This window comes from Megalobrama amblycephala, linkage group LG20 (genome assembly GCF_018812025.1).
Source record: "Megalobrama amblycephala isolate DHTTF-2021 linkage group LG20, ASM1881202v1, whole genome shotgun sequence".
In the NCBI taxonomy this organism is placed as follows: Eukaryota; Metazoa; Chordata; class Actinopteri; order Cypriniformes; family Xenocyprididae; genus Megalobrama; species Megalobrama amblycephala.
The window spans coordinates 23,644,789-23,658,848 of NC_063063.1; the positions used below are offsets into that span (position 1 = coordinate 23,644,789).

Here is a 14,060-nt window from a genome sequence, read left to right on the forward strand (position 1 = left end):
TAGTCTTCCCTTTTGCCAAACTGGTAGGAAAACTTCAACACCCATAATGCACGGGGCATGCTGCCTCCAAGGCCACTTGCACCAGTCTGCTTTGGATACACTTGCCAGAGTGAAATACCACTTTGCTTTAGTAGGAAATACTTCTTAGCAAACTTTTAGTCATAAGCTATGGCCAGGCCCAGGAGCTGTCAAAAGTCTTTTGCTGACAATAAACTTGAATTTCTTTGTCCAGGTAACATGGAGAACAAGTATGCATTGTTCATTTACGTATACTATCGACACTGTAACAATTATAAAGTTGTCGGTATGGACATTTACTAAAAACAAATGACTTTATTTGAACAACCAGGAAAAATAAGGTCACGCATCTGTATTTCACATCAAATAACTCACTCAACCATGACTGTTTAAGCCTTTTATTCTTAAAAACAATTTATACAGTGACCAAAAACACTGTGCCTTCATATAGTACAGAATGTTTTTGTCCAAGTTCTTGTGCGTTGGATAACGTGGCTTTAAGGCCTCATCTTACTCAGGTAGCATCTGTCTGTAAGAGATGGGACCGTTCAAAAACATGTTTCTAGTCGCTCCCAAACTAGCATTTAAATCCAGTAAAAAGAAAAAAAATCATCTGGTCTCAATAAGTTAATGAACCTAACAAGCAAACGCACTTGCTTCATGCATATTGGAACCAAGATTAATACAACTTCGCAAACCAACTCTGAAAAAATACTGCATTATTCCCTTTAAACAAGTAACCCTGAAAATGCTACAAATGAATGCAAAGGTGCGCAAATCCATCCCATGCTTATCGTGTAAAGGTTTGTGTAAATATTAAAGCCTGGTCAGGATTTGAAGCTCTCCTAAAACATCTTCTGTAGTAATATTCCCAGTATCAGTAATCGGGTATAACTAGTGAGCATTGGAGAGTTAAACCGGTAGTTCACTTAAAAATGAACTTAAGATACTTGCATCTCATGTCATTTAAAACCTAAATGACTTTCTTGAGTGGAATACTAAAATCTCTCTTAATACATCAATATTGAACGTTGTCATTTTGCGTTCATACAGATTGGGAAAGTCATGAGTATGCAGGTAAATGAATGATAAATTAATTTTTATTTTTAAGGCACTCAGCCTTGATGGTTTGCACTGGTTTCAGGTAGTAGATGTTGAACAGTTTGAGAAATATGGATATTTTCATCTGAGGTAACTAAGGGTTGCTGAAATGTGTATGAATCAAACTGCATCTCTTTGCATTCCCAAGATCAACTTATTGACCTTATTAATGAAATCAATATTACTGAACTACTGCTATTTTCAGCCAAAATAACGTAGTAAAAATAAACAACGGAAAGGAAGTAGAAATGGAAAGGTTTTTTGTTAAACAGCATCTTATTAAAATTGACAAAATACAAACGTTTACAGAAAAAAAAATTAAATTAACTAAAATATGTACATATAAATGTTAGATACACATCAAACTGATGGCCAAACGTTCATATCTGCCATATGTACAGTACATATCCATCACACTGGGAGTAAATCATTTGTTCTGGTTTTACATGCATTTTCTCCTAATAATGTGGTTGCTAGAGCAGAATGAATGTTATTAAATATCATAACACACAGCAGATTATTTGAGTGGTCATCACTAGAACTGGCTGGGATGCTTGCTGAGGTCCACAATGCCAGTCATCTTCAAAACCATCTGTATCCAAGAAAGCATCGATATTTGCAAACGCTTCATGTACAAATCACACATATGTATTCCCAACTCCATCTGGAAAAAAAAAAAACAGGTGATCTTGAGTGAAAAACTGCAATACTGTGAAATATTATTACTAGATTTTGATTTTAATATATTTTAAAACATGATTTATTCCAGTGATGACTGCTGAATTTTAGCAGCCATTACTAGATACTTGAGTCCATGATGATTTTTTTAGGATTCTTCTATGTATGAAAAAGAATTGAGGTATTGATTTCTTTCTTTTTTCTTTTCTTTTTTTTTTTTTTAAATCTTACTGAACCTAAACTTTTGAACCGTAGTGTACAGGAAAACACCTACATAATGTAAAAATTAGATTTTTACATTCTATGAATAATTTTAATAACCTGCATCATTCGTTAAATTACGAATTTGTTCTCATAATTTATGACTTTTTTCTCGTAATTTAATGACTTTAGTCTCAATTATCTCGACTTTTTTTCTCGAAATTTAATAACTTTTTACTCATAATTTAACGAATTTCTCAAAATCTAACAACTTTTTTCTCGTAATTTAATGAGTTTATTCTCAACATTTTATTTCAACTTTTTTCTCGAAATTTAATGAGTTTTTTCTCGTAATTTAATGAGTTTATTCTCAACATTTTATTTCGACTTTTTTCTCAATTTAATGAGTTTTTTCTCGTAATTTAATGAGTTTATTCTCAACATTTTATCTCGACTTTTTTCTTGAAATTTAATGAGTTTTTTCTCGTAATTTAATGACTTTATTCTTAACATTTTATTTAGAGTTTTTTCTCGAAATTTAACAACTTTAATCTCGAGATGGTTTTATTTTTTTATTATTGCTTGGCCCTAATCCTCTTCCGTACATGTCAGTAGCACAGGTTACACATCAATTTTTAGTACAAGTATAAGAAGTAATAGTGATGCTTACCTTGAAAAACACTATTAAAAAAATACCATTTCTCTGGTTTAAGTGTAATGTACTTGAATAATCACTAGAGGGCAGAGTGAGCACTACAGTAGAAACTAAAGGATCAACTTCAGTCAAACCCACTTATTAGACTGCAAACCATAATTTGCGGTTTTATTAATATTACATTAAATCTAATGTAAAGTATAATAACTTTATATTTTGAGATTGTATATTGAGAAGCTCATTGTATTTGAAGAGGCTGTAAATTTCTAAAGGCCCTTTCTCCAGAACTGTGACTAAGTTACTGACCATGATGACAAAAATTCAAAACAAGATAGCACAGGAATTCTTCCTGGAAAGTGACACCTCCACTTTTCTGAACTGATTTTGAAATAAAATCTCCAGAATTCTGTAGAATGGATTTCAACATGGCCAAGAACACCCCCAAGCACTTTAAAGTCAGCTGGATTCTGATTGGCTGTTGTGGGATTACACATTTAATAATCTGTTTAAGATCTGTTGATCCTACATACTGACATCACCTCACATGAATTACTAAAGTGAAGTACATTGTATTTAGCATTTTAAGGTAAAGATGACCACATCAGATGAATGATTCTGTTTGCCAGTTCCTGTTCTCTTTATTGTATGTCTAATGAGTCAGATTACTGAGATTCTCACCTTTTGTCGTTAATGGCTCTTGGAGCCCCTCTCCCATTCTTTGAATAGGTATGCTGATTGGATTAGGACTTGTGACACTCTAGCGTCTGGGGCGGGTTCCTATACCTGAATACTTCATTTGCATGCTTTGTTGTCTCCCTGGTGCTTTGTCTCTATCACTAAGCACTGCCCCCTAAAATGTATATAAACTTCAATGTACACTGCCTTAGTCAGATTTTGGATGACCACAGCGACACACAGCGTGTTTCTCAATAAAGAGTAATTTCTGCTTAAAGATATCCCAAAGTCTCCTGGTCTATGCTTCTGAGATTTCCAACACTGACAATATTTTTAATTGTTCAGCAGCTGGAAAAATCATTCTGAAAAAGATTCTGCCGATTTAGTTTCTCTGTGTGGTTATCGTTATAGCTATGGTGTAAACTTCAATATTCTCATAGAATAAGGATGATTATTAAAACTTTATTGTCATCGTTAGTTATTGTCTTCGGTGTATAAGACCAGTTGGATCAAGTCCCTTCAAATATTACTTAAAATAATAATAATAATAATAATAATAATAAAAAGCTAGGTCTGAGAAAAGCTCTAGTACTACTTTGATATTTTGTTGTCTAATCCAACAAGCAAAAACATTTTTAAGTGACTTAAGTGTTCAAATAATATTTTTCGGCCATTGAACACTCATATTAATAGCAAATTAGCATAAATATTTAATTAAAAATGCAATTCTACTGTGCTTTGTGCTGATTCTGTGTGGGCTGCTAAAGATACACGCTAGAGGTCTTTCAGGTTTGTTTGATTTTTCATATTTACTTGCAGACGGCCTCATTTTGTTAATACCAAAGGCTCAAAGGGAAAATTATCTTAAATCCTGACATTTAGCAAGTGAGATAGAGCATGTTAGCAATCAAATGGAGGAAAAAGAAGAAATCGTACAGCACGCAGGAAAAACAGCCGTAACAGACTCCAGATGTTAGCGACGGAGGGCTCATGGAGGTCACTGCCAGTGCAGCTGAAGTCTGCTGAGCAGCCTGTGCCTGACAGCACTGGAATGGCCAGATTCATGCTGTGGTCTGGACACGCTAGCTCTACGCTGGGCTGTGTGACGAGGATTTGGGTTGAAGGAACCACTGGAGTGACAATGTAAATTCTTAAGAACCCACTGTCTGGCAGGCCGAGGTTTTGTATATCCATCTTCGGGGAAAGTCTGACTATACTGAGCGCAAGAGAGCCAAGTCATTCGTTTGAAAGCGGAATAAAATGCTGAATGCTGTTTGTGTTTGCTTTAGGCTACTACCTTCATAGCATTTCATGCGAACGACTCATTTATGCTTCAACATAATGAAACGCATACAATATCCGAACCCATCCCTACTGGAAAATCCGGCTTTAAAGGATTAGTTCACCCAAAAATGAAAATGATTCCATGATTTATTCACTCAAGCCATCTTTGGTGTATATTACCATCTTCTATAGACGAACACAATCAGACATATATTAAAAAATATCCTGGCTCTTCCAAGCTTTATAATGAATATAGTGAATGGGGGCCCAATTTTGAAAAAAAAAAAAAAAAAAAAAAAAAAAAAAAAAAAAAAAAGTGTATCCATCTATCGTAAAAGTAATCCACATGGATCCAGGGGGTTAATGAAGGCCTTCTGGATTGAAATGATGGGTTTTTGTAAAAAAAAAAAAAAAAAATAATACATATTTACAACTTTATTAACTATAACAACTAGCTTCTGGCAGAGAGCCATACACCTCGATTTGTGGTGGAAGAATAACCCCTGACCCGACGCATGACGCAATGTCAAACACGGAAGCTCAGAGTACAGCAAAACAAAACAGAAGTCTAGACTTTAGAAGTCTAAAACGAGAAATTTTAAAGAGAAATATCAGAGGATTTCGATATGAGATGAGGAGCTTGAGTTTGTTGTACAGCCCTATTTGTCTGAACCGCGAGAGGCGATATAAACATCACGTCAGGGGCTACTCTTGTGGTATGCGTACAGTCATCTGCCGGAAGCTAGTTATTTTAGATTATAAAGTTTTAAATATGGATATTTTTCTTACAAAAACTCGTCGCTTCAATTCAGAAGGCCTTTAGAGTTGTGTGGAGTATTTTTACGATGGATGGAAGCACTTTTTTTGGCTTCAAAATGTGGCCCCCCATTCACTGCTATTATATAGCTTAGAACGGAGGTTGGCAACCCGCGGCTCTTTAGCCCTAGTGGCTCCCTGGAGCTTTTTCAAAAATGTATGAAAATGGGGGGAGAATATATTTTTTGTTTTCATATGGTTTCTGTAGGAGGACAAACATGACACAAACATTCTAAACGTTTCCCAATGCTGTAAAAATGTGTATGATAAATACTACATTTCAACATTTCTGTCAGCGAAGATTTGCGTCATAGCCTGCAACACATGTTTCAGCGCGGCGAGGGTATGCATCAACGTCACTTTCCCGCCGAAAGCGCGCTCCCTCATCTGGACTGAGTGGCAAAAGAACCTGCTGCGTGACTGGATTTAACAGGGATAAACTGCGAAAACAGGAGTAAAACAAACGATTACAAAGGTTGGACTCGAAAGTGTTTCTTACAACTTGTCAAATAAACCTAATCCATGGATATTGACATGTAGCCAAGAGTCGTGTTTCCTGACATTATAAATGCCTGATTTGACGCCGGGGAAATACATAAAGCAAATCTGCCTGTGAATATTTTATATAACTACAATATAGGAAGGTTTAAATCTGCGTAATCACTTATATCAATGTTATATATATCGTCATATTGTCCAGCCCTAAAACATATAGTTTTATAGTATAGTTTTTGTCAGTGTTTATTTTAAAACACACAATTATGCAGAATATAAGACGGAATGTATTTAATTGATGATTTGGCAACATAATATATAACAATACAATATATATGGAATGATTTTTACCTCAAAATCCAACAATTTGACACAAAATGATAACTGCAAATCCATGAGAGCGCTTCAGCTGCGCAGCATTTTTTTCCGTTGAGACGCTTTGTTGCTATGATACGGAATATCCGCGGAACTGTTACTTATAACTGATTTAGCAGGTAATTTGTTTCAGACTTAAAATGTTGACACATTGTGAAATTACTTTGCTATGTATTTTCGGAGAGCAGCAATATTAATTCCTCATCCATTTTGTTCCGTTCTCTGCTTGTTAATGTCGTTGTACAGCAAGAATGTTGTGACAGTTGGTCGGTGTTGTATTTGTCCCGCCCCTCCTCCACTATGATTGGACAGCTGGCTAAAAAGTGACAGTGATGAGCGCAGCGTTTTACTCAAAGTTGAACATTCGTCAACTCGAGGCGACCGGTAAAAACGCCAAACTGTCTCAGCGCTTGAGCGTGAGAAAGACGCTCAGCGCCTCGTTAGGCCGTGTGTCCACCAAAGCGTTTTTAGCCAGCTGAAAACGCTAGGCGCTCTGCTTAAAACGCCTATTGTGCTGCCTTCATATAAGGCTTATATAAGACTTTTATTTTTTTGCGGCTCCAGACAGATTTGTTTTTTGTTTTTTTGGTCCAATATGGCTCTTTGAACATTTTGGGTTGCCGACCCCTGGCTTAGAAGAACCAGGATATTTTTAAATATATATTTGATTGTGTTCGTCTGAAAGAAGATAGTCATATACACCTTGGATGGCCTGAGGGTGAGTGAATCATAGGGTAATTTTCATTTTTGGGTGAACTATCCCTTGAAGTCAACACGAATTACCATTTGCAATCCATTTTACTTCAGAAATATGACATATTTGCATATAAAACAGGATAATCAATAAAAATAAAAAATAGGGTGGGACTTGTTTTAAGCCATTGGGAATTGATTGGATTGTGAAAAGTGGGTGTTACTTATCAGAATGGTGCCAAACCGAATTTGAGTTTTCTAAAACTGTAAAACACTACAATAAGATTTTATTTGTAACTCCATTAGTTTAGTTAATGCGACCGAACAATAAACAATACTTACACAACATTAATTAATCTCAGTTACATGTTAATTTTAACATTTAATAATACATTTTTAAAATCAAAAGTTGCATCTGTTAGCATTAATGCAGAAAGCTAACATGCGCAATAAACAATTGTTTTTTTTTTTTTTTTAACTAACTATCAAAGATGCTATAAAAATAAATGTGATTAGTTGTTTGGTTCAAGCAAATCCATTAGTTACATATGCAATGAAATGGAAATGGCTACAGACCTTTTCTTCCATATTGTGATGTGCATCTGAGAGTAACAGATTTTTGACAAATAAAAAGTATAGACTTGGTTCTATGTTGATTATATGTTGAGATTTGAGCGTTGCACTTAAAAACGGAGGCAGATGAACGGGACGGGGCTTAAGCAGACTAAATGATTAGAGTTCTGAACATGGCGCGGTCCAGTTATGATATTTTGATTAAACATTACGAAAATGTTTTCTTTGGAATAACAGTCAGCCAACAATAAATCATTCACAATAAGACCAGGAACATGCATTAAGATGGTAAATAGGGTTCATTCTGACTTTAAGGTGGTCAAGATGGTTTTTGGAACATGGTTGCTGATAGACCAGCTAATAACCAGCCTGGTTCAACTAATAACCGGATTGGACCAGATAATAACCAGTCTGGCTTGGCTAATAACCGGCTTCCATGTACCAAACCGCAGCTACCATCTTAAGATGGATTTTCCAGAAGGAATTACTCATGTCTGAAACTACAAGGAGGACTATAATATGCCTGATCTTTTACAGCAAAGTTTGAAAAGCTATGTCAGCAACCAACCTGTCACAGACAGTGAGATATCTATCAGCTGTTGAACTCAGAAGAAGTTCTTGATGAGTGGAGTAACCAGTTTCACCCACAACTTTACATGGCGGTCCGGCTGATTGAAAGTGGAGTTTGACACTTGTGTCGAGCTCTGGTACAACACTTCCTGCTCCTGGACAAGACAGAAAACAAGATTTTACATAAACCAAATCTCTTTTTTTAAATCTCACTATCTCAGGTGTTATGTCATCTCAGTTTTTTTCTTGTAAAGATAACTACGGAACAGATTTTTACTGATCTTTACAACCTGATAAGTGAAGATTACGGGAATCTTACTTTACCAACTATAAAAACGGATGACACCCCCAATTAGGCAGTTGCTATTATCGCCTCTGTTCCCAGTATAGATTAATGGTTACAGTATATTCTTTATATGTAATTAAGTTTGAGATATGAAAGATAATATGACTGCATTGCTCTCTGGTACAAAAAAGCTGTATTGTTACGGACAATCACAGTATTTAAAATCAGCCAATACTGAATTATTTCATCATATGGTGCTCATCAAAGAGTCATAGGTGACAACATAAATGGGTCTACATTTAATGATAGCCAGTTTGAATTCCAATAAACAAACCTCTTGATATGATGTTTTATGTGTATGATGTTTTATGATGTTTCCAGTAAACCCTTACAAAAAATGAGGAGCCAAAGAAATCATAGTCAGTACCAACAGCTATTAAAACACATCCGACACAAGATTTATAGGTTGTATGACCTAGTACTCCAAGAAACAGTGCTGTAGAGGAAGTCCAACCTGTTGAAGTTGCATCTGGAGTTCCTCATTCTCTGTTACTATGGCAATCTGAGCCTCCAGATCCCTGTGCACAGAGCGATAGCCGAAATTTGGGGAGCCAATAAGAGTGAGGCAGGGGCGGTCTCTTCCTCCCACATAGTACCACAGACCTGCGAGGAGTGAAAAAATGACCAGAATTTAATTTACCAGACCAGTGATGATAAGTGCTTTATATAATGCTTGACTCTACTCTAAAAATATTGCAAGTGCCCTCACTTTCACAATCATGTATTTGGCAGATGCTTCAAAGCAGCTTACAGTGAATTAAACATTTTTCCAGTATTTGTTTCCTGTCACATGAGCTTTATAAAAAAACCTTTTTATTTCCACAGCCAACAATGCACAAGGAAAAAAACAAAGTTGTCAAACTATGTACACAAATCAAACATGTATTCTATATTTAGGCAACAGGCACTACTTGCCACTTCAAACACCTGTCAATGCAAACCACTCTGGCCTGAGGTAATGTTCTTTTGGATGGAAGTTGAATATCAGGTGGCACAACTGCCGGGAATACTATAAAAGTAATTCCTGAGGACTTCCTTGTGGACATGTGTAACAACAATACATGCCTTTGAGCTTAATTTGATTAAATTGCAAAAAGCAAACACAATGCAAAAAAGTTTTTTCTTCATCACATCGTGACATTTCGATTATAAACCACTTTGTTGATCAAATACTAGCGCTCAAAGGTTTGGGGTCAGTACGATTTTTTGAAAAAAAAAAGTATACTTTTATTCAGCAATGATGCATAAAAATAATTAAAAATGATCAAGAGCTTTACATGGTTACAAAAATATATCGATTTCTAATTATACAGTGGGTACGGAAAGTATTCAGACCCCTTTAAAATTTTCACTCTTTGTTATATTGCAGAAATTTGCTAAAATCATTTAAGTTCATTTTTTTTCCTCATTAAAGTACACACAGCACCCCATATTGACAGAAAAACACAGAATTGTTGACATTTTTTGCAGATTTATTAAAAAAGAAAAACTGAAATATTGCATGGTCCTAAGTATTCAGACCCTTTGCTGTGACACTCATATATTTAACTTTCTTCTGATCATCCTTGAGATGGTTCTACACCTTCATTTGAGTCCAGCTGTGTTTGATTATACTGATTGGACTTGATTAGGAAAGCCACACACCTGTCTATATAAGACCTTACAGCTCACAGTGCATGTCGGAGCAAATGAGAATCATGAGGTCAAAGGAACTGCCTGAAGAGCTCAGAGACAGAATTGTGGCAAGGCACAGATCTGGCCAAGGTTACAAAAAAATTTCTGCTGCACTTAAGGTTCAAAAGAGCACAGTGGCCTCCATAATCCTTAAATGGAAGATGTTTGGGACGACCAGAACCCTTCCTAGAGCTGGCCATCCGGCCAAACTGAGCTATCGGGGGAGAAGAGCCTTGGTGAGAGAGGTAAAGAAGAACCCAAAGATCACTGTGGCTGAGCTCCAGAGATGCAGTCGGGAGATGGGAGAAAGTTGTAGAAAGTCAACCATCACTGCAGCCCTCCACCAGTCGGGGCATTATGGCAGAGTGGCCCGACGGAAGCCTCTCCTCAGTGCAAGAAACATGAAAGCCCGCATGGAGTTTGCCAAGATGGTGAGAAATACGATTCTCTGGTCTGATGAGACCAAGATAGAACTTTTTGGCCTTAATTCTAAGCGGTATGTGTGGAGAAAACCAGGCACTGCTCATCACCTGTCCAATACAGTCTCGACAGTGAAGCATGGTGGTGGCAGCATCATGCTGTGGGGGTGTTTTTCAGCTGCAGGGACAGGACGACTGGTTGCAATCGAGGGAAAGATGAATGCGGACAAGTACAGGGATATCCTGGATGAAAACCTTCTCCAGAGTGCTCAGGACCTCAGACTGGGCCGAAGGTTTACCTTCCAACAAGACAATGACCCTAAGCACACAGCTAAAATAAAGAAGGAGTGGCTTCACAACAACTCCGTGACTGTTCTTGAATGGCCCAGCCAGAGCCCTGACTTAAACCCAATTGAGCATCTCTGGAGAGACCTAAAAATGGCTGTCCACCAACGTTTACCATCCAACCTGACGGAACTGGAGAGGATCTGCAAGGAGGAATGGCAGAGGATCCCCAAATCCAGGTGTGAAAAACTTGTTGCATCTTTCCCAAAAAGACTCATGGCTGTATTAGATCTAAAGGGTGCTTCTACTAAATACTGAGCAAAGGGTCTGAATACTTAGGACCATGTGATATTTCAGTTTTTCTTATTTAATAAATCTGCAAAAATGTCAATAATTCTGTGTTTTTCTGTCAACATGGGGTGCTGTGTGTACATTAATGAGGAAAAAAATTAACTTAAATTTTAGCAAATGGCTGCAATATAACAAAGAGTGAAAAATTTAAGGGGGTCTGAATACTTTCCGTACCCGCTGTATATTATATATAGCTGTTCTTTTGAACTTCCAATTTATATATATATATATATATATATATATATATATATATATATATATATATAAATTCTGAAAAAATATCAGTTTCCCAAAAAGAATTAAGCAGCACAACTGTTTTCAACATTGATAATCAATTATCATATGATGATTTCTGAGGGATCATGACACTGAAGACTGAAGTAATGATGCTGAAAATTCAACTTAGAGGAATAAACTACATTTTAAAATCTATTAAAATAGAAAACTATTATTTTAAGTTGTAACAATATTTCACAGTTCAAAATGAATGTTTTTACTTTGATCAAATGCAGACTTGGTGAGCATAAGAGACTTAGTTTTCAAAAACATTAAATTATGGACATTATCCCAGCCTTTGACATTAGTAGAACCCATTTTTCCAATATTATCCGTTAGCATTCCCAATGCACTAGCACTTTAAGGACACTAAATTAGATTTTTACATAACCTTTGAACATTAAATTTGTTCAATTCACTTGATAAATGTTATGAAATGTATGTGTCGATAACTTAAATGCCTGATTGTGTTTTATGCATTGACAACTTTTTCAAATACGAAGTTCCTAACAGAAGAACTTGAATTCATCTCAACGGCTGTTTTTGCCACATGACCCAACCAGAAGTAAACAACCTACTTGCTACCACTTTTAAATGACTGCCAAAGTGACAATGGAAAAACAGGCTTTTTTGGCAGAACTGTGTAGTTACCACATGACACATAGTTATGAAACTTAACTGAGTTCACCTCACTGTCTCTTTCCTGAGGTGCGTCAGAATGGCATCTAATGTTCATTGATTCTCTTTGTAGCTCAGCTGGGGGAACCTCTGCACCCTTCTGTTCCCACTTCAGCTCCACTGTTTACAAGAAATGATGGCATGACAAGGCTTTATCTAATAAGCCAGACTTCTCAACAGGAGCATGAAATTGAATTCCACTGACGCTGCTGAGATTTGTCATGCATCTATTTTTCTCCAGACATCACTATTTTATTCCGCCCCTTCAGGTCAGGGGCCTTTATTAAAGTGTATGAGGAGACTCAGTTAATGCCATATGAGCAACTAAAACAAATTTAGAATGAAATCATGCATTTTTAAACCAAACTAATAACCACTCCAAGTTACAAACACAACAGCAGGTTGAGAAATAACATTGTGGCGATCAAGTTGCTTTTGGCACGATTGTGCATTTAATTTGTCTTTAATAACATACTGAAACAGTAAAGCTGAACTAGCTTAACATTCAACAGCCAAAAAACTTGGCCAAAGCATACCTCAGCTTTACAGAGAAAACATCACATGTGTTTGGCAGCCTCTGTGTCCTGAAGCTGTCCAGGAAGAACTCTGAGGCTATTCAATCAGAGGTGCTGGGAAACCTGCTCTGCGCATTAAATTATGAGCTTTCCTGTTACACCCAAGTTTTGGGAACTGGGCTGATCCACTTCAGTTCCAAAAAAAAAAAAAAAAAAAAAAAAAAAAAACAGTGCAGAAAATAAACACCTACCTTTGGCATGAAATGTCCAATCGGGGCGATGGTATTCATGCAAGTGGACACGGCTCTGCTGACCAAGCTGACATACCTGGAATGGACAGGATGAAAGTGTTTCAATTTTAAAACCAACAATACAACAATGAACATTAAAAAAAAAAAGGTTATAAAACATCAGCAGAAAAGCACCACTCAAACCCTGCTAATTGAGTAATTAAAGGTGATAGAGAGGATTTTTTCGTCGACTGAGAATCCAAAGACTGTTACTGAGTTTTTGAAATGAGCGCATGCGTAAGAACAACCCCCCTCCATCACAGCTCATTTCAAAGGAACGCCTCCCAAAACTCGTTCACGAGTATTGGAACACGAGTGTTTACCACCGGCATTCGCTGTGTCGTGCTTTTTGGATTCATTATGTCGGACTCACCGCAGGTAACTCATAATCTGCAGTTGTTACTCCTGTCTCCTGACAAAAACATTGCATGCGGCGCCTGTATAGTGTGGAAAGTTACTGGAGAGCGCAGCTGCGCTCGTCTCTCACAAGGAACGTCATGGCAGTGATTGACAAGCCAGAGGGCCAATCGTTTACGAGATGATCGCGTAAACGATTGGCTGATGTTTTTAAGGCCCTACCTCGTGCACAGATGATGTATATTAATACTTTCAGAGCACCTAATAAATAGTCTTTTATCAGTTAGTAAAGACAGTTTCAAGTAATATTGCAAAAATGTATAAAACAAAACATCCTCTTTAGCACCTTTAACTGCAAAATCAGGGGTGGGCAGAACAATGTTGGACAGCGAAGAAAATTATGAATATGAACTTTATATCAGTTTGAAAGAAAGGATGCATTAAATTGATCAAAAGTGACAGTACAGACATTTATAATGTTACAAAAGAGTTCCACTTTCAAATAAATGCTGTTCTTTTGAGGTTTCTATTCAAAGAATCATGATAAAATGTTTTACACAAATATTGTTTTTACAAAAAACAGTTTTCAACATTAATAATATTAATAAGAAATGTTTCTTGAGCACCAAATGAGCATATTAGAATGCTTCTAATCAGGATCATGTGACTGGAGTAATGATGCTGAAAATTCAGCTTTAAATTACATTAAAGGGTTAGTTCACCCAAAAATGAAAA

At 36.5% G+C, this 14,060-nt stretch overlaps 1 protein-coding gene across 1 annotated transcript in view; it reads right to left on the reverse strand.

Annotated features, from left to right (window-relative positions):
• Positions 1–400: 400 nt before the first annotated feature.
• Positions 401–14,060, reverse strand: part of LOC125255034 (CDP-diacylglycerol--glycerol-3-phosphate 3-phosphatidyltransferase, mitochondrial) — a 35,297-nt gene continuing 21,637 nt past the window's right edge. Inside the window, exons 8-11 of the mRNA XM_048169932.1 lie at positions 12,930–13,005; positions 8,935–9,083; positions 8,133–8,289; positions 401–1,783 (exon numbers count right to left, since the gene is read on the reverse strand). Of these exons, the coding sequence (XP_048025889.1) occupies positions 8,170–8,289; positions 8,935–9,083; positions 12,930–13,005 (345 nt within the window). The 3' untranslated portion in view covers positions 401–1,783; positions 8,133–8,169. The remainder of the gene's footprint in view (positions 1,784–8,132; positions 8,290–8,934; positions 9,084–12,929; positions 13,006–14,060) is intronic.